At 36.1% G+C, this 19,271-nt stretch overlaps 1 protein-coding gene across 8 annotated transcripts in view; it reads left to right on the forward strand.

Annotated features, from left to right (window-relative positions):
• Positions 1-19,271, forward strand: part of OMA1 (OMA1 zinc metallopeptidase) — a 91,679-nt gene that overhangs the window by 52,310 nt on the left and 20,098 nt on the right. For 6 of the 8 annotated variants that reach the window (XM_082419225.1, XM_082419224.1, XM_082419226.1 and 3 more), the window contains one exon: positions 19,076-19,225. In XM_082419225.1, coding sequence (XP_082275351.1) covers positions 19,076-19,225 — 150 coding nt within the window. Of the gene's footprint in view, positions 1-1,030; positions 8,942-10,168; positions 10,263-19,075; positions 19,226-19,271 lie in introns of those variants that run through there. The other 2 variants (XM_082419227.1, XR_014252267.1) reach the window with 2 other exon arrangements.

Genomic DNA, 19,271 nt, shown 5'->3' on the forward strand with positions numbered 1-19,271 from the left:
GATATTATAGGCTGAATAAACTAGATCCTTCTTTAGTTGTAAATTCACGACATCATCACTTATGATCGTACTGAGGATCCTGCAATAACCATAGGCCTGTGGTTGCTCACCAGGGGAAAAGAAGAGTAAAAATAGTGTCTACTATGTTCTAGATTCTGGGCTGGGTACTTTACAAGAGTTACCACACTTAATCCCAATGATCCACTGCTTTAATTTCATTTTTACAGATAAGTTCGAGACTCCTGCAGACTAAATTATTGGCCCAAGGTCACACACTCTGGAATCGGTCTCCTTGGGTTCAAATTGTAGCTCTGTCACTTATTGGCTGTGTTACCTTAGCAAAATATTTGACCTCTGTGGGCCTTGGTTTCTTTGATCTGTAAAATGAGCGTAATTATAGGATTTACTTCATGAGGTTGTTATGATTAAATGAGTTAATATAATGAATTAATATCTGTAACATAGTATCATGTAAGTGATTATTATTTAAATAAAATGAATAACTGGTATTTTGAACCCAGTCTTTCTGGTTCTAAAACCCAGTCTCTTCCCATTACCCCAGCATAATGTCTCAAAAAGTATTCCAGGACCAATGTATTTTACTAAAACATATTTTCTTATGTTTCCTTTGAACAGCTGTGGCCATTACTAGTTCTCTTTTAAAAAGGAAATGTTGTCTAGAAAGTCTCATTCTTTCTATCTTTAGGTACTTATAGACACTTGATAAACACAAATTCCTTACTTTGCCATAATTTTTACTGAGGCAAGCGAGTTATGCTTGTGATGGGCTAAATATTTATTTTAAAAATATTTGTATTTTGATCTGTAATTATCACTTCTTTTTCTTTTTTTATTGTGGTAAGAACATTTAACATGAGCTCTACCCTCCTAACAAAATTTTAAGTATATAATACATTACTGTTAACTATAGCCATGATATTGTACAGCAGATCTGTAGAATTTATTTATCTTGCATAACTGAAAATTTATGCCTGTTGAATAGCAACTTCCCATTTCTCCTTACCCCTAGCTCCTGGTAACCACCATATACCCTCTGCTTCTGTGAATTTGACTGTTTTAAATACCTCATTCATATAAGTGGAATTGTGTAGTATTTGTCCTTCTGTGACTGGCTTATTTCACTTATTGTTTTTGTTTTTTAATTTTATTTTTAATACAGCAGGTTCTTATTAGTTATCTATTTCATACATATTAATGTATGTATGTCAATCCCAATCTCGCAATTCATCCCCCCACCCCCCTCTATCCCCCGCGCTTTCCCACCTTGGTGTCCATATGTTTGTTCTCTACATCTATGTCTCTATTTCTGCCCTGCAAACCGGTTCATCTGTACCATTTTTCTAGGTTCCACATATATTATGTGTTAATACAAGATATTTGTTTTTCTCTTTCTGACTAACTTCACTCTGTATGACAGTCTCTAGATCCATCCATGTCTCTACAGATAACCCAATTTCATTCCTTTTTATGGCTGAGTAATATTCCATTGTATATATGTACCACATCTTTTTATCAATTTGTCTTTCGGTGGGCCTTTAGGTTGCTTCCATGACCTGGCTATTGTAAATAGTGCTGCAGTGAACATTGGGGTGCATGTGTCTTTTTGAATTATGGTTTTCTCTGGGTATATGCCCAGTAGTGGGATTGCTGGGTCATATGGTACTTCTGTTATTAATTTTTTAAGGAACCTCCATACTGTTCTCCATCCATAGTGGCTGTATCAATTTACATTCCCACCAAGAGTGCAAGAGGGTTCCCTTTTCTCCACACCCTCTCCAGCATTTGTTGTTTGTAGATTTTCTGATAATGCCCATTCTAACCAGTGTGAGGTGATACCTCACTGTAGTTTTGATTTGCATTTCTCTAATAATTAGTGATGTTGAGCAGCTTTTCATGTGTTTTTTGGCCATCTGTATGTTTTCTTTGGAGAAATGTCTATTTAGGTCTTCTGCCCATTTTTGGATTGGGTTTTGTTTTTTTTTTAATATTGAGCTGCATGAGCTGTTTATATATTTTGGAGATTAATCCTTTGTCCATTGCTTCATTTGCAAATATTGTCTCCCATTCTGAGGGTGGTATTTTCATCTTGTTTATGGTTTCCTTTGCTGTGCAAAAGCTATTAAATTTCATTAGGTCCCATTTGTTTATTTTTGTTTTTATTTCCATTACTCTAGGAGGTGGGTCAAAAAAGATCTTGCTGTGATTTATGTCAAAGAGTGTTCTTCCTATGTTTTCCTCTAAGAGTTTTATAGTGTCTGGTCTTACATTTAGGTCTCTAATCCATTTTGAGTTTATTTTTGTGTATGATGTTAGTGAGTGTTCTAATTTCATTCTTTCACATGTAGCTGTCCAGTTTTCCCAGCACCACTTATTGAAGAGACTGTCTTTTCTCCATTGTATATCCATGCCTCCTTTGTCATAGATCAGTTGACCATAGCTGTGTAGGTTTATCTCTGGGATTTCTATCCTGTTGCATTGATCTATATTTCTGTTTTTGTGTCAGTACCATATTGTTTTGATTACTGTAGCTTTGTAGTATAGTCTGAAGTCAGGGAGTCTGATTCCTCCAGCTACGTTTTTATCACTCAAGACTGCTTTGGCTACTCAAGGTCTTTTGTGTCTCCATACAAATTTTAAGATTTTTTGTTCTAGTTCTGTAAAAAATTCCATTCATAATTTGATAAGGATTGAATTGAATCTGTAGATTGCTTTGGGTAGTATAGTCATTCTCACAATGTTGATTTTTCCAATCCAAGAACATGGTATATTTCTCCATCTGTTTGTGTCATCTTTGATTTCTTTCATCAGTGTCTTATAGTTTTCTGAGTACAGGTCTTTTACCTCCTTAGGTAGGTTTATTCCTAGGTATTTTATTCTTTTTCTCGCAGTAGTGAATGGGATTGTTTCCTTAATTTCTCTTTCTGATCTTTTGTTGTTAGTGTATAGGAATGCAAGAGATTTATGTGCATTAACTTTGCATCCTGCAACTTTACCAAATTCATTGATTAGCTCTAGTAGTTTTCTGGTGGCATCCTTAGGATTTTCTGTGCAGAGTATCATGTCATCTGCAAACGGTGCCAGTTTTACTTTTTCTTTTCCAACTTGAATTCCTGTTATTTCTTTTTCTTCTCTGATTGCCATGCTAGGACTTCCAAAACTATGTTGAATAATAGTGGTGAGAGTGGACATCCTTGTCGTGTTCCTGATCTTAGAGGAAATGCTTTCAGTTTTTCACCACTGAGAATGATGTTTGCTGTGGGTTTGTTGCATATAGCCTTTATGATGTTGAGGTAGGTTCCCTCTATGCCCACTTTCTGGAGAGTTTTTATCATAACTTTTTTATCAAAAAGGGTTGAATTTTGTCAAAAGCTTTTCTGCATCTATTGAGATGATCATATGCTTTTTATTCTTCAATTTGTTAATATGGTGTATCACATTGATTGATTTGCGTATATTGAAGAATCCTTGCATCCCTGGGATAAATCCCACTTGATCGTGGTGTATGATCCTTTTAATATGTTGTTGATTCCATTTCTTGTATTTTGTTGACGATTTTTGCATCTATATTCATCAGTGATATTGGTCTGTAATTTTCTTTTTCTGTAGTATCGTTGTCTGGTTTTTGTATCAGGGTGGTGGTGGCCTCGTAGAATGAGTTTGGGAGTGTTCCTTCCTTTGCAATTTTTTGGAAGAGTTTGAGAAGGATGGGTGTTAGCTCCTTCTACTACTTTGGGTTTTCTTTGTTTTTCTTTCTCTAGTTCTTTTAGGTGTAAGGTTAGATTGTTTATTTGAGAATTTTCTTGTTCCATGAGGTAGGATTGTATTGCTATAAACTTCCCTCTTAGAACTGCTTTTGCTGCATCCCATAGGTTTTGGATTGTCATGTTTTCATTGTCATTTGTCTCTAGGTATTTTTTGATTTCCTCTTTGATTTCTCCAGTGATCTCTTGGTTATTTAATAACGTATTGTTTAGCCTCCATGTGTTTGTGTTTTTTACAGTTTTTTCCCTTTAATTGATTTCTGATCTCATAGCACTGTAGTCGGAAAAGATGCTTGATATGTTTTCAGTTTTCTTAAATTTACCGAGGCTTGATTTGTGAATCAAGATGTGATCTATCCTGGAGAATGTTCTGTGTGCACTTGAGAAGAAAGTGTAATCTGCTGTTTTCGGATGGAATGTCCTATAAATATCAATTAAATCTATCTGGTCTATTGTGTCATTTAAAGCTTGTGTTTCCTTATTAATTTTCTGTCTGGATGATCTGTCCCTTGGTGTCGGTGAGGTGTTAAAGTCCCCCACTATTATTGTGTTACTGTCAATTTCCTCTTTTACAGCTGTTAGCAGTTGCCTTATGTATTGAGGTGCTCTTATTTTGGGTGCATATATATTTATAATTGTTATATCTTCTTCTAGGATTGATCCCTTGATCATTATGTAGTGTCCTTCCTTGTCTCTTGTAAAATTCTTTATTTTAAAGTCTATTTTATCTGATATGAGTATTGCTACTCCTGCGTTTTTTTGATTTCCATTTACATGGAATATCTTTTTCCCTCCCCTGAGTTTCAGTCTGTATGTGTCCCTAGGTCTGAAGTGGGTCTCTTGTAGACAGCATATATAGAGGTCTTGTTTTTGTATCCATTCAGCAAGCCTGTGTCTTTTGGTTGGGGCATTTAATCCATTCATGTTTAAGGTAATTGTCGATATGTATGTTCGTATGACCATTTTCTTAATTGTTTTGGGTTTGTTTTTGTAGGTCCTTTTCTTCTCTTGTGTTTCCCACTTAGAGAAGTTCCTTTAGCATTTGTTGTAGAGCTGGTTTGGTGGTGTGAATTCCCTTAGCTTTTGCTCGTCTGTAAAGCTTTTGATTTCTCCATTGAATCTGAATGAGATCCTTGCTGGGTAGAGAAATCTTGGTTGTAGGTTCTTCCCTTTCATCACTTTAAATATATTGTGCCTCTCCCTTCTGACTTGTAATTTCTGCTGAGAAAGCAGCTGTTAACCTTATGAGAGTTCCCTTGTATGTTATTTGTCATTTTTCCCTTGTTACTTTTAATAATTTTTCTTTGTCTTTAATTTTTGCCAGTTTGTTTACTGTGTGTCTCGGCATGTTTCTCCTTGGGTTTATCCTGCCTGGGAGTCTCTGTTCTTCCTGGTCTTGGGTGGCTATTTCCTTTCCTATGTTAGGGAAGTTTTCAACTCTAATCTCTTCAAACATTTTCTGGGTCCTTTCTCTCTCTCTTCTCCTTCTGGGACCCCTATAATGCGAATGTTGTTGCGTTTAATGTTGTCCCAAAGGTCTCTTAGGCTGTCTTCATTTCTTTTCATTCTTTTTTCTTTATTCTGTTCTGCAGCAGTGATTTCCACCACTCTGTCTTCCAGGTCACTTATGCGTTCTTCTGCCTCAGTTATTATGCTGTTGATTCCTTCTAGTGTATTTTTCATTTCAGCTATTGCATTGTTCATTCCTGTTTGTTTGTTCTTTACTTCTTCTAGGTCTTTGTTCTTTAATTCTTCTAGGTCTTTGTTAAACATTCCTTGCATCTTCTCGATCTTTGCCTCCATTCTTTCTCCAAGGTCCTGAATCATCTTCGCTATCATTATTCTGAATTCTTTTTCTGGAATGTTGCCTATTTCCACTTCATTTAGTTGTTTTTCTGGGGTTTTATCTTGTTCGTTCATCTGGTACATAGTCTTCTGCATTTTCATTTTGTCTGTCTTTCTGTGAATGTGGTTTTCATGCCACAGGCTGCAGGATTGTAGTACTTCTTGCTTCTGCTGTCTGCTCTCTGGTGGATGAGGCTATCTAAGAGGCTTCTGCAAGCTTCCTGTTAGGAGGAACTGGTGGTGGGTAGAGCTGGGTGTTGCTCTGGTGGGCAGAGCTCAGTAAAACTTTAATCCGCTTGTCTGCTGTTGGGTGGGGCTGAGTTCCCTCCCTGTTGGTTGTTTGGCCTGAGGTGACCCCGCACTGGAGCCTACAGGCTCTTTGGTGAGGCTAATGGTGGACTCTGGGAGGGCTCACGCCAAGGAGTATTTCCCAGAAGTTCTGCTGCCAGTGTCTTTGTCCCCACGGTGAGTCACAGCTGCCCCCCACCTGCCTCTGCAGGAGACCCTCCAACACTAGCAGGTCAGTCTGGTTCATTCTCCTATGGGGTCACTGCTCCTTCCGCCTGGGTCCTGATGCACACAGTACTTTGTGTGTGCCCTCCAAGAGTGGTGTCTCTGTTTCCCTCAGTCCTGCAATCAAATCCTGCTAGCCTTCAAAGTCTGATTCTCTTGGATTTCCTCCTCCTGTTGCTGGACCCCCAGGTTGGGAAGCCTGACGGGCTCAGAACCTTCACTCCAGTGGGTGGACTTCTGTGGTATAAGTGTTCTCCAGTTTGTGAGTCACCCACCCAGTGGTTATGGGATTTGATTTTATTGTGATTGCGCCCCTCCTACTGTCTCAGTGTGGCTTTTCCTTTGTCTTTGGATGTGGGGTATCTTTTTTGGTGAATTCCAGTGTCTTCCTGTTGATGATTGTTCAACAGTTAGTTGTGATTCCAGTGCATCACAGTGCAAGAGGGAGTGAGTGCACATCCTTCTACTCCACCATCTTGAACCCATCTTTGTCTTGTTCTTGGTCTTAGGGAAAAGTTTTCAGTTTTTCACTGTTGAATATGATGTTCTCTGGGGGTTTTTCATATATAGCTTTTATTATGGTAAGGTAATTTCCTTCTGTTTCTAGTTTGTTGATTTTTTTCCTTAAGGGTGTTGAATTTTTTGAAATGCTTTTTCTGTACCTATTGAGATGATCATGTTATTTTTATCCTTCATTCTATTAGTGAAGTATATAACATTAATTGATTTTTGTATGTTGAACCACCCTTGCATCCCAGGCATAAATCCCACTTGGTCATGATATGCTATTCTTTTAATGTGCTATTGAATTTGGTGTGCTAGTGTTTCGTTGAGAGGTTTTGCATCTATATGTTCATCCGGAATTTTTGTCTATAATTTTCTTAGTGTCTTTGGCTGGCTTTGGTATCAGGGCAATGCTGACCTTGTAAAATGAGTTTAGGAGTGTTCCCCTTCTCATCAATTTTTTGGATGAATTTGGGAGGGATTCACATTAATTCTTCTTTAAATGTTTGGTAGAAATCACCAGTGAAGCCATCTGGTCCTGTGCTTTTCTTTGTTGTGAGATTTATTTATTACTGATTCAGTCAGCTCTTAGTTTGTTGGGTTTTTTTTTTCTATTGCTTTTCTATTCTTTGTTTTGTTTATTTCTACCATTATAATCTCTATTATATTCTAATTTCTGCTAACTTTGGGCTTAGTTTGTTCTTCTTTTTATAATTCCTTAAGATGTAAACTTAGGTTACTTATTTGAGATCTTTTTTAATGTAGATGTTTATTACTATAAATTTCCCATTTAGTATTCCTTATGCTGCATTGTATAGATTTTAGTATGTAGTATTTTTGTTTTTGTTGGTTTCAAGATATTCTCTGATTTCCCTTTCAATTTCTTCTTTTCCCACTGGTTGTTCAGGAATATGTTATTTAATTTGCACACATTTATGAATATTTAGTTTTCCTTCAGCTATTGATTTCTTGTTTCGTTTCATTGTGACTGGAAAAGATACTTGTTTTGTGACCTAACGTGTTCTATCCTGAAGAATGTTCCATGTGCTCTTGAGAAAAATGTGTATTCCGGTGTTGGGTGGAATATTTTGTATGTGTCTTTTGGATCATTTGGTCTGTCATGTTGTTCAAAGTCACTGTTTCCATATTGATTTTCTGTCTGGATGTTCTATCCATTATTGAGAGTACGAACTTACAGTCTTCTGCTACTATTGTATTGCTGCTTCTCTCTTCAGTTCTGTCAGTGTTTGCTTTATGTATTTAGATGCTCTGATGTTGGGTGTATGTATATTTATAATTGTTAAATCTTCCTGGTTTATTGATCCTTTTATCATTATATAATGCCCTTGTCTCATGTGACAATTTTTGTCTTAAAGCCTATTTCTAAGTATAACCACCCTCCCTCTCTTTTGGTTACCATTTCCATGGAATATCTTTTTCTAGCTCTTCACTTTCAGCCTATCTGTGTCCTTATAACTAAAGTGAGTCTCTTGTAGATAACATATATTTGGATCTTGTTTTTTCATTCTTTCAGACACTTTATTTTTGGAGTGAGGACTTTAATGCATTTACATTTAAAGTAATTATTGATAAGAAAAGTCTTTCTGTTGCTATTTTGTTGCTTTCGGTCTATCTTGTAGAACTTTTGTCCTTTCCCTTTCTGGCTGTCTTCATGTTTCTTTGATATTTTGTATTGATATACTTTGAATCCTTTCTCTTTTTCTTTTATATATTTTCTACAGGTATTTTCTTTGTTTTCACCATAGGGCTTACATAAAACATCTTCTAGTTGTAACAGTCTATTTTAAGCTGATAACAACTTAACTTCATTTGCATACAAAACCTCTACATTCTACTTTTTCTCCTCTACACTTATGTTATTGATATTACAATTTACATATTTTTATATTTACATCCATTAACATACTCTTTTAGTTATTTTTGATACTACTGACTTTTATTCAAGAATTAAAGTGATTTACCTACTACTAGTAGAATTTACAATATTCTTTATTTGTCTATATATTTACATTTACCAGTGAGTTATACAGTTTCATTGCTTTCATATTACTGTTTATAGTCCTTTTGCTTGAACTTGAAGAACTCCCTTTAGTGTTCCTTGTAAGGCAGGTCTAGTGGTGATGAACTCCCTCAGCTTTTTTTGTCTGAGAAAGTCTTTATCCTTCATTTTTGAAGGACAGTTTTGCTATAGTATTCTTCATTGGCATTTCTTTTCTTTCAGCACTTTGAATATATAACCCCACTCCCTTTAGCCTGCAGTATGTGTGCTGAATAAAGCCACTGACAGTCTTATGGGGTGCCCTTTTACATATTGATTCATCTTTCTCTTTCTGCTTTCAAACTTATCTCTTTGTCTTTGACTTTTGACAAATTGGTATATAATGTGTCTAGGTGTTGATTTCTTGGAGTTCATCTTTTCTAGAGTGTGCTTGGCTTCCTGAATATGGATATCTATTTTTTTCTCCAGAAGTGGGAAGTTTTCAGCTATTATTTTTTCAAATAAGCTTTCTGCCCCATTTATCTCTCTCTCCTTCTGGGACTCCTATAATATATATATTGGTCTGCTGCTGGATAATATCCCATATATTCCTTAAGCTTTCTTCACTCTTTTATTATTTGTTCTCTTCTCTGACTAGATGATTTCTAATGACTTGTCTTCGAGTTCACTGATCCTTTCTGGATCTAGCCTGATGTTGAACTCCTCTAGTGAATTCTTCAGTTATTTATAGTGTTCTTCAGCTCCAAGATTTCTGTTTGGTACTCTTTAATATTTTCTATCTCTTGGTTGCAGTTCATGCATTTCTCCTGATCTGGATGAGCAATTTTATGATGGTCAGTTTGAATTTTCTGTCAGGTAAATCATGTATCTGTTTCATTAGGGTTGGTTTCTGGAGATTTAACTTGTTCTTTTGGGGCTTATTTCCCTGTTTCTTCATTTTTCTTGATGTTTTGTACTGGTATCTTCACAGTGGAAAAAACAACCACTTCCTCCAGTCTTCACAGACTGGCGTTGTACAGGAGAAGATCCTTACCAATTGGCCCAGCCAAAGACTTTGGGTAACTTCTCAAACATTCAGGCTAGTCCAAACCTCTGTCTTTGGTCTTAGTGCTCCCCAGGCATCTAAAGTATTCCAGAGCCTGTCAGTGCTCTGAGATAGGTGTGACAGTAGCTAGTCCCTCTGGCAGCTCCCAGAAATGCAGGAACATTAGATATGGGTTTCACCTCCTATCCCCAGGGAGGAGAGCCAGGAAGGAGAAGCTGGGAGCTGGGAGTTTTTTTTTTTTTTTTGCCTGCTCACTCTGTGTTGAGCTGGGGGGAGGGGCTGTGGTGACTGCTTGTGTTGCTAGTTCACTCTGTCATTTTGGTTCTCACTGGTTACCAGGCATCTAGTGTATGCTGGGTCTTGTTAGTGCTCTGAGTCAGGTGAGACAGAAGCCAGTCTTTGGGCAGCCATGGAAAAGTTGGAACATTGGAAGTGTGGTCTAACTCTTTCCCTCCCTAGGGAGAAGCTGACCAAAAAGGACCCTGTCCTCCAAATATCAGGGATCTGTGCTCTGATCACTGAATGCTGCTTTTGATCACACAGATGCAAAGAGGTAGATAGCCATTATTGTTGCACCTCCCTCCATTATTGCAAGCCCCTCCCCTCCTGGCTGAAGTGACTTTCAGAGGATTTAAGTGTCCAGTGCCCTTCGCCCCTTTCCTTTTTTCCCTTTTTATTTTTTCTTTTGGGAGCCAGATACTAAAGACTGGGGCATTTAAAAACGAATACATACATGGGGAGATTTAGAAAGTGACCACACATGCTAGGAAAAACCTGAGAAGACATTAAATTTACACCTCAGGCTGATCCTCAGCACAGAGACAGCCTACAGCAAAACAAACAAACAGTAAGAAAACAACAAAAAACCCAGCAAACCCTGAGGAAGGGGTAGAATCTGATTTCCAGAGTTACCACATTATTAGATTCAAATGTCCAGTGTTCACCAAAAAGCACAAGATATACAAAGAAACAGGAAAGTATGGCCCATTCAAAGTAAAATAGTAAGTCCACAGAAACTGTCCCTTAAGAAAACCTAATGACAGGTATACTAGACAAATACTTTAAAATAATTGTCCTAAAGATGCTCAAAGAACTAAAGGAAGGTGTGGAGGAAGTCAAGAAAGTGATTATCAGCAAAATGGAAATATCCATATAGAGATAGAAAACCTAAAAAGAAGCCAACAAGGAATTCTGGAGCTGAAAAATACAGTAATGGAAATATAAAATTCACAAGACAGATTCAAAGGCAGATTTGAACAGGCAGAAGAATCAGTGAACTTTGAAGATAAGACAATAGAAATTATTAAGGCTGAGGAACAGAAAGAAAAAAGATTGAAGGAAAGCAAACAGAGCCTAAGGGACTTGTGGGAACCATCAAGTGGACAACATACACATTGTGAGAATCCCAGAAGGAGAAGAGAGAGAGAAAGGGGCAGAGAGAATATTTGAAGAAATAATGGCTGAAAACTTACCTAAAATGAAGAAAGACATAAACATAAACATCGAAGAAGCTCATTGAACTCCAAGGAAGATGAACAGGGAGACCCACATTGAGGTACATTATAATCAAACTTTAAAAAGGCAAAGACAAAGAGCAGATCTTGAAAACAGCAAGACAGAAGGAAATCATCACATTCAGGGGATCCTTTATAAGATTTTCAGCAGATTTCTCACCAGAAATTATGGAGACCAGAAGACAGGGCTCAGTATGTTCAAAGTGCTAAAAGAAAAAAAACCTGTCAACCAAGAATCCTATATCCTGTAAAACTGTTCTTCAAAAATGAGGGAGAAATGAAGACATTCCCAGTTAAACAAAAGTTGAGGGAGTTTGTGACCACTAGACTTGCCCTGCAGGAAATGTACAAGGGAGTCCTGCAAGGTGAAATGAATGGATACTAGATAGTTACTCATAGATGTATGAAGGGACTTCCTTGGTGGTCCAGTGGTTAAGACTCCACGCTTCCAGGGCAGGGGGCGCGGGTTTGATCCCTAGTTGGAGAACTAAGATCCCACATGCTGCATGGCCAAAAAAGCAAACAAAAAACCAGAAAAAAACAGAACAAAAGCTGTATAGAGAAATAAAGATCTTAATAAAGGTAAAAACATGGGCAGTTGTAAAAGTATTATTGTAACAGTGGTTTGTAACTGTACTTTTTGTTTGTTTTCTACATGATTCAAGAGACATATATTTAAAGGAAAAAAACAACTATTAGTATAAAAGTTAGTATTACTGTAACCTTGGTTTGTAACTTCAAATCTTGTTTTTTTAAATGTAATTAGGAGACTAATGCGTTTATTTATTTATGTATTTTAAAATTAAAGTGTAGTTAATTTACAGTGTTGTGTTAATTACTGCTGTACAGCAAAGTGATTCAGTTATACATATATATACATTCTTTTTTTGTATTCTTTTCCATTATGGTTTGTCATAGGATATTGAGAATAGTTCTCTGTGCTATACAGTAGGACCTTGTTGTTATCCATTTTAAATATAAAAGCTTGCATCAGCTAACCCCAACCTCCCACTCCATTCCTCCCACAACCCCCTCCCCCTTGTCAACCACCAGTCTGTTCTCTATATCTGTGATTCTGTTTCTGTTTCACAGATAGGTTCATTTGTGTCCTATTTTATATTCCACATATGAGTGATATCATATGATATTTGTCTTTCTCTTTCTGACTTACTTCACTTAGTATGATAATGTCTAATTGCCTCTATGTTGCTGCAAATGGCATTATTTCATTTGTTTTTATGTCTGAGTAGTATTCCGTTATATATATGTACCACATCTTCTTTATCCATTCATCTGTTGATGGACACTTAGGTTGTTTCCATATCTTGGCAATTGTAAATAATGCTGCTATGAACATTGGGGTGCATGTATCTTTTTGAATTAGTGGGGGTTTTTTTTTTGGATATATACCCAGGAGTGGAATTGCTGAGTCATATGGTAGTTCTATATTTAGTTTTTTGAGAAACCGCCACACGAGGTTTTCCACAGTGGCCGCACCAATTTACATTCCCACCAACAGTGTAGGAGTGTTCCCTTTTCTCCACCAACATTTGTTATTTGTGTTCTTTTTGATTATAGCTGTTCTGACAGGTATGATGTCATAACTCGTGGGTTTGATTTGCATATCCCTGATGATTAGTGATGTTGAGTATCTTTTTATGTGCTTGCTGGCCATCTACATTTCCTCTTTGGAAAAATGTACTCAGTTCTTCTGCCCATTTTTTAATCAGGTTGTTTGATTTTTTGATATTGAGTTGTATGACCTGTTTATATATGTTGGATATTAATCCCTTATCAGTCATATCATTTGCAAATATTTTCTCCCATTCTGTAGGTTGTCTTTTTGTTTTGCCAATTGTTTCCTTTGCTGTGCAAAAGCTTTTAAGTTTAATTATGCCCCATTTGTTTATTTTTGCTTTTATTTACTTTAGGACACAGATCCAAAAAGATATAGCTGTGATTTCTGTCAAAGAGTGTTCTGCCTATGTTTTTCTCTCGGAGTTTTATAGTATCTGGTCTTACATTTAAGTCTTAAATCCATTTTGAGTTTTTGTATATGGTGTTAGAGAATGGGGATTTTTTTGGCTTGTTTGCTTGTTTGTTTTTCTTTTACCATGCCACTCGGCTTGCGGGATCTTAGTTCCCCCACCAGGGATTGCACTTGGGTCATGGCAGTGAAAGCGCCGAGCCCTAACCACTGGACCACCAGGAATCCCCTAGAGAATGTTTTAATTTCATTCTTTTACATGTAGCTGTCCAGTTTTCCCAGCACCACTTATTGAAGAGATTGTTTTTCCTCCATTTTATATTCTTGCCTCCTTTGTCATAGATTAATTGACCATAAATGCATGCATTTATTTCTGGGCTCTCTATCCTGTTCTATTCATCTATATGTCTGTTTTTGATTACTGTAGCTTTGTAGTATAGTTTGAAGTCAGGAAGTGTGATTCCTCCAGCTCTGTTCTTCCTTCTCAAGATTGTTTTGGCTATTTGGGCTCTTTTGTTTCCATACAAATTTTAAAATTATTTGTCTAGTTCTGAGAAAAATGCCATTGGTAATTTGATAGGGATTGCATGGAATCTGTTGATTGCCTTGGATAGTATTGTCATTTTAACAATATTGATTCTTCCAATCCAAGAAAATAGGTATATCTTTCCATCTGTTTGTGTCATCTTCAGTTACTTATATCAGCGTCTTAAAGGTTTCCAAGTACAGGTTTTTTGCCTCCTTAGGTAGGTTTATTCCTAGGTATTTTATTCTTTTTGGTGCGATGGTAAATGGGATTGTTTCCTTAATTTCTCTTTCTGATAGCTCATTGTTAGTGTATAGAAATGCAACCAATTTCTGTATATTAATCTTGTGTCCCACAACTTTACTGAATTCATTGATGAGCTCTAGTAGTTTTCTGGTGGCATGATTAGGATTTTCTAAGTATAGTATCATGTCATCTGCAAACAGTGACAGTTTTACTTCTTCTTTTCCAATTTGGATTCCTTTTATTTCTTTTTCTTCTCTGATTGCCATGGCTAGGACTTCCAAAACTCTGTTGAATAAAAGTGGCAAGAATGGACATCCGTGTCCTGTTCCTGATCTTAGAGGAAATGCTTTCAACTTTTTACCATTGAGTATAATGTTAGCTGTGGGTTTGTCATATATGGCCTTTATTACGTTGAGGTATGTTCCCTCTATGCCCACTTTCTGGAGAGTTTTTATCATAAATGGGTGAGTTTTATCAAAAGATTTTCTGCATCTATTGAGATGATCATATGGGTTTTTTTTTTAACATCTTTATTGGAGTATAATTGCTTTACAATGGTGTGTTAGTTTCTGCTTTATAACAAAGTGAATCAGTTATACGTATACATATGTCCCCATATCTCTTCCCTGTTGCATCTCCCTCCCTCCCACCCTCCCTATCCCACCCCTCTAGGTGGTCACAAAGCACTGAGCTGATCTCCCTGTGCTATGTGGTTGCTTCCCACTAGCTATCTATTTTACCTTTGGTAGTGTATATATGTCCATGCCACTCTCTCACTTTGTCCCAGCTTACCCTTCCCCCTCCCCGTATCCTCAAGTCCATTCTTTAGTAGGTCTGCATCTTTATTCCCATCTTGCTCCTGGGTTCTTCATGACCTTTTTTTTTAGATTCCATATATATGTGTTAGCATACGGTATTTGTTTTTCTCTTTCTGACTTACTTCACTCTGTATGACAGTCTCTAGGTCCACCCACCTCACTACAAATAACTCAGTTTCATTCCTTTTTATGGCTGAGTAATATTCCATTATATATATGTGCCACATCTTCTTTATCCATTCATCTGTTGATGGACACTTCGGTTGCTTCCATGTCCTGGCTATTGTAAATAGAGCTGCAATGAACATTTTGGTACATGACTCTTTTTGAATTATGGTTTTCTCAGGGTATATGCCCAGTAGTGGGATTGCTGGGTCATATGGTAGTTTCTATTTTTAGTTTTTTAAGGAACCTCCATATTGTTCTCCATAGTGGCTGTATCAATTTACATTCCCACCAACAGTGCAAGAGGGTTCCCTTTTCTCCACACCCTCTCCAGCATTTATTGTTTGTAGATTTTTTGATGATGGCCATTCTGACCGGTGTGAGATGGTATCTCATTGTAGTTTTGATTTGCATTTCTTTAATGATTAATGATGTTGAGCATTCTTTCATGTGTCTGTTGGGATCATATGGTTTTTATTCTCCAATTTGTTGATGTGGTGTATCACATTGATTGATTTGTGGATATTGAAAAATCCTTGCATCCCTGGGATAAATCCCACTTGATCATGGTGTATGATACTTCTAATGTATTGTTGGGTTCAGTTTGCTAGTATTCTGTTGTGGATTTTTGTGTCTATGTTCATCAGTGATATTGGTCTGTAATTTTCTTTCTTTGTGATATCTTTGGTTTTGGTATCAGGGTATGGTGGCCTCGTAGAATGAGCTTGGGAGTGCTCCTCCCTCTGCAATTTTTTGGAAGAGTTTGAGAAAGATAAGTGTTAGCTCTTCTCTAATTGTTTGATAGAATTCACCTGTGAAGCCATCTGGTCCTGTACTTTTGTTTGTTGGAAGATCTTTAATTACAGTTTCAATTTCATTACTTGTGACTGGTCTGTTTATATTTTCTAATTCTTCCTGGTTCAGTCTTGGAAAGATGTTCCTTTGCAAGAATTTGTCCATTTCTTCCAGGTTGTCCATTTTATTGGCATATAGTTGCTTGTAGTAGTCTCTTATGATCCCTTGTATTTCTGCGGTGTCAGTTGTAATTTCTCCTTTTTCATTTGTAATTTTATTGATTTGAGTCCTCTCCCTTTTTTTCTTGATGAGTCTGGCTAAAGGTTTATCAATTTTATTTATCTTTTCAAAGAACCAGTTCTTAGTTTCATTGATCTTTTCTAATTTTTTTTTAGTCTCTATTTTATTTATTTCTGCTCTGATCTTTTTTATGATTTCTTCCCTTCTACTAACTTTGGGTTTTTTGTTTTTGTTTTTTTTTTTTAGAATTCAAATTTATGTATTTATTTATTTAACGTTTGACAGTCTCTTTTTTTTTTTCCAAACAGAAAGTCACAAAAATTATAATCATCCTCATCAGTTAACTCATTCCCATGTAATTAATGTTTTTTTTCATCTTGATCTTTTGTTAGCACTTTTATGAATTCATCAGTTTTCCATTAACTTTAGGTTTTGTTTATTCTTCTTTCTCTAGTTTCTTTAGGTGTGAGGTTAGGTTGTTTATTTGAGACTTTTCTTGTTTCCTGAGGTAAGAGTGTATCACTATAAACTTCCCTTTTAGATCTGCTTTTGCTGTGTCCCACAGGTTTTGGATCATCGTGTTTTCATTTTCATTTGTCTCCAGGTATTTTTTGATTTCCTCTTTGATTTCTTCAGTGATCCATTGGTTGTTTAGTAACATATTATTTAGCCTCCACTAAACAATATACTTTTAAACAACCAATGAATTTAAAGAAGAAATCACAAGGGAAGTTAATAAATACTAGAGATGAATGAAAATGAAAACATAATATACCAAAAGTTATAGGACACAGTAAAAGCAGTAGTAAGGGTGACTAGTTATTAGACTGAGAATCAGTAATCAAAATCTTCCAGCAGAGCAAAGTCCTGGATCTGACAGCATCACCGATGAATTCTACCAAGCATTTAAAGAAGAAATAATACCAGTCCTTCTCAAACTTTCCCATAAGACTGAAGAGGAGGGAACACTTCCTAACTCATTCTGTGAAACCAGTATAATCCTAATACCAAATCCAGACAAAGACACTATAAGAAAAAAAGCTACTAACCAATATCCCTTAAGAACACTGATGTAAAAATTCTCAACAGAATACTAGCAAATATAATTCAGCAGCCTATTAAAAGGATTATACACCATGGCCAAATGAGATTTATCCCTGGAATGCAAGAATGGTTCAACATATAAAAATTAAAGTGATATGCTGTATCAACAAAATGAGGGAAAAAAGCCACATGATTATCTTAATTGATACAGAAAAAGCATTGGGCAAAATTCAACACCCTTTCATGATAAGGAACATGCAACAAAATAGAGGTAAGAAGAAAACTCCATCACTGCAATAAAAACCATATATGAAAAACCCACAGCAGCAAAGGCTGAAAGCTTTTCCTTTAAGATAGTGAACAAGGCAAGGATGCGCACTTTCACTTCTATTCAACAAAGTATTGGAAGTTTCTAGTCAGCAAGAAAAAGAAATAAGCCTCCAAATTTTAAAGGAAGAAGTAAAATTATCTCTGTTTGCAGATGATATGATCATGTATGTAGAAAATCCTAAAGACTCTACAAAAAAAGTTGTTTAAACTAATAAACGAATTTAGTAAAGCAGTGGAATATAAAGTCAGCACACAAAAATCAGTTGTATTTCTATACATGAACAGTGAACAATCTGAAAAGGAAACTACAAAAATAATTCCATTTACAGTAGCGTCCACAAGAATAAAAGACTTGGGAATTAACTAAGGAGGTGACAGACTCATATGGTGAAAACTACAAAACATTTCTGAAACAACTTGAAGAAGACATAAATGAATGGAAAAACATCCTGTGTTTATGGATTGTAAACTTAATATTGTTAAAATGTCAGTACCCAAACCAATCTACAAATTCAATGTAATCCCTATCAAAATTCCAATGACTTCTTTTTTGCAGAAATAGAAAAACCCATCCTAAAGTTCATATGCAATCTTAAGGGACCTGAATAGCCAAAACAATCTTTTTCAAAGAACAAAACTTAGAAGGCTCACACATCCCGATTTCAAAACTAACTACAAATTTGCAGTAATCAAAACAATGTGGTATTAGCATGAAAGGCATGTAGACTAATAGAATAGAATAGGTAGCCCAGAAATAAACCCTCACACATATGGTCAAATCATTTTTTTGTCGAAGGTGGAAAATGGGTAAAGAACAATCTTTTCAGGAAATAGTGCTTGGGAAAGCAGGATATCCACATACAAAAGAGTGAATCTGGACCCTTACATAACACCATAACACCATATACAGAAACTAACTCAAAAATTTTTAAGGACCTGAGTGTAAGACCCAAAACAATAAGACTGTTAGAAAAAAGCATAGGGCAGAAGCTTCACAACATTGGTTTTGGTAATGATTTCTTAGCTGTGACTCCAAAGGTGCAGTTGACCAAAGAAAAAATGGACAAATTGGACTTCATGAAAAAAAAAAAAATTGCATCAAAAGACACCAGCCACAGAGTAAAAAGAGACAACTCAGAGAATGGGAGGAAATATTTGCAAATCATATATCTGATAAGGGATTAATATCTGAATATATAGAGAACTTCTAAAACTCAGCAACAACAAAATCCTGATTCAAAAATGGGCAAAACTGTCTTTTCTTTATATTTATTTGAGGTCTTTTCCTAATTATTCCAGTGGTATAGATGAAGAGTAAAATTTCTTTAGTACAGTTTAATAACAGATTAGATTTTAAAATCTTTATGTGAAACCTAAATTTTTTTAATTCGTGTGGAAGATTTTTGCCCTTGATACATGTTCTTAATATCCATCATACTGAATGAAAATAGTGGGTTATCTTTGGGAGTGGGATTATTGTGAATGCTGTATAGGGGGAAGGGCAAGGGAGGAAGATTCTTTTTGAGTTCTATAATACCATATTGGTTGAGTTTTTTTTTTTTTTAAAGCAATGAACATATTCTACTTTTATTAAAATGATAATGGAAAATATTTTTAAAACATGTAATGACATAAAGGTAAATTTAAAATAATGTCCTCATAAGTAAGCTTACTTTGTGCTTTTATTAATTTTGATTTTAGGCTTGTGTGGACGTCAGAGCCAGTTCAGTGTTTTGGCAACAGATGGAATTTGCAGAAAGCCTCCATGGTCTTCCCAAGTTGCCAGAATGGTTATCTACACACCCTTCTCATGGAAATCGAGCAGAGCACTTGGATAGACTCATACCTCAGGTAAGCTAACACTGCGTAAGGCAAGACATTATTTTTACTGTATCAT

The sequence above is a fragment of the Balaenoptera physalus genome (assembly GCF_965194825.1).
Source record: "Balaenoptera physalus genome assembly, chromosome: 1".
Lineage (NCBI taxonomy): Eukaryota > Metazoa > Chordata > Mammalia > Artiodactyla > Balaenopteridae > Balaenoptera > Balaenoptera physalus.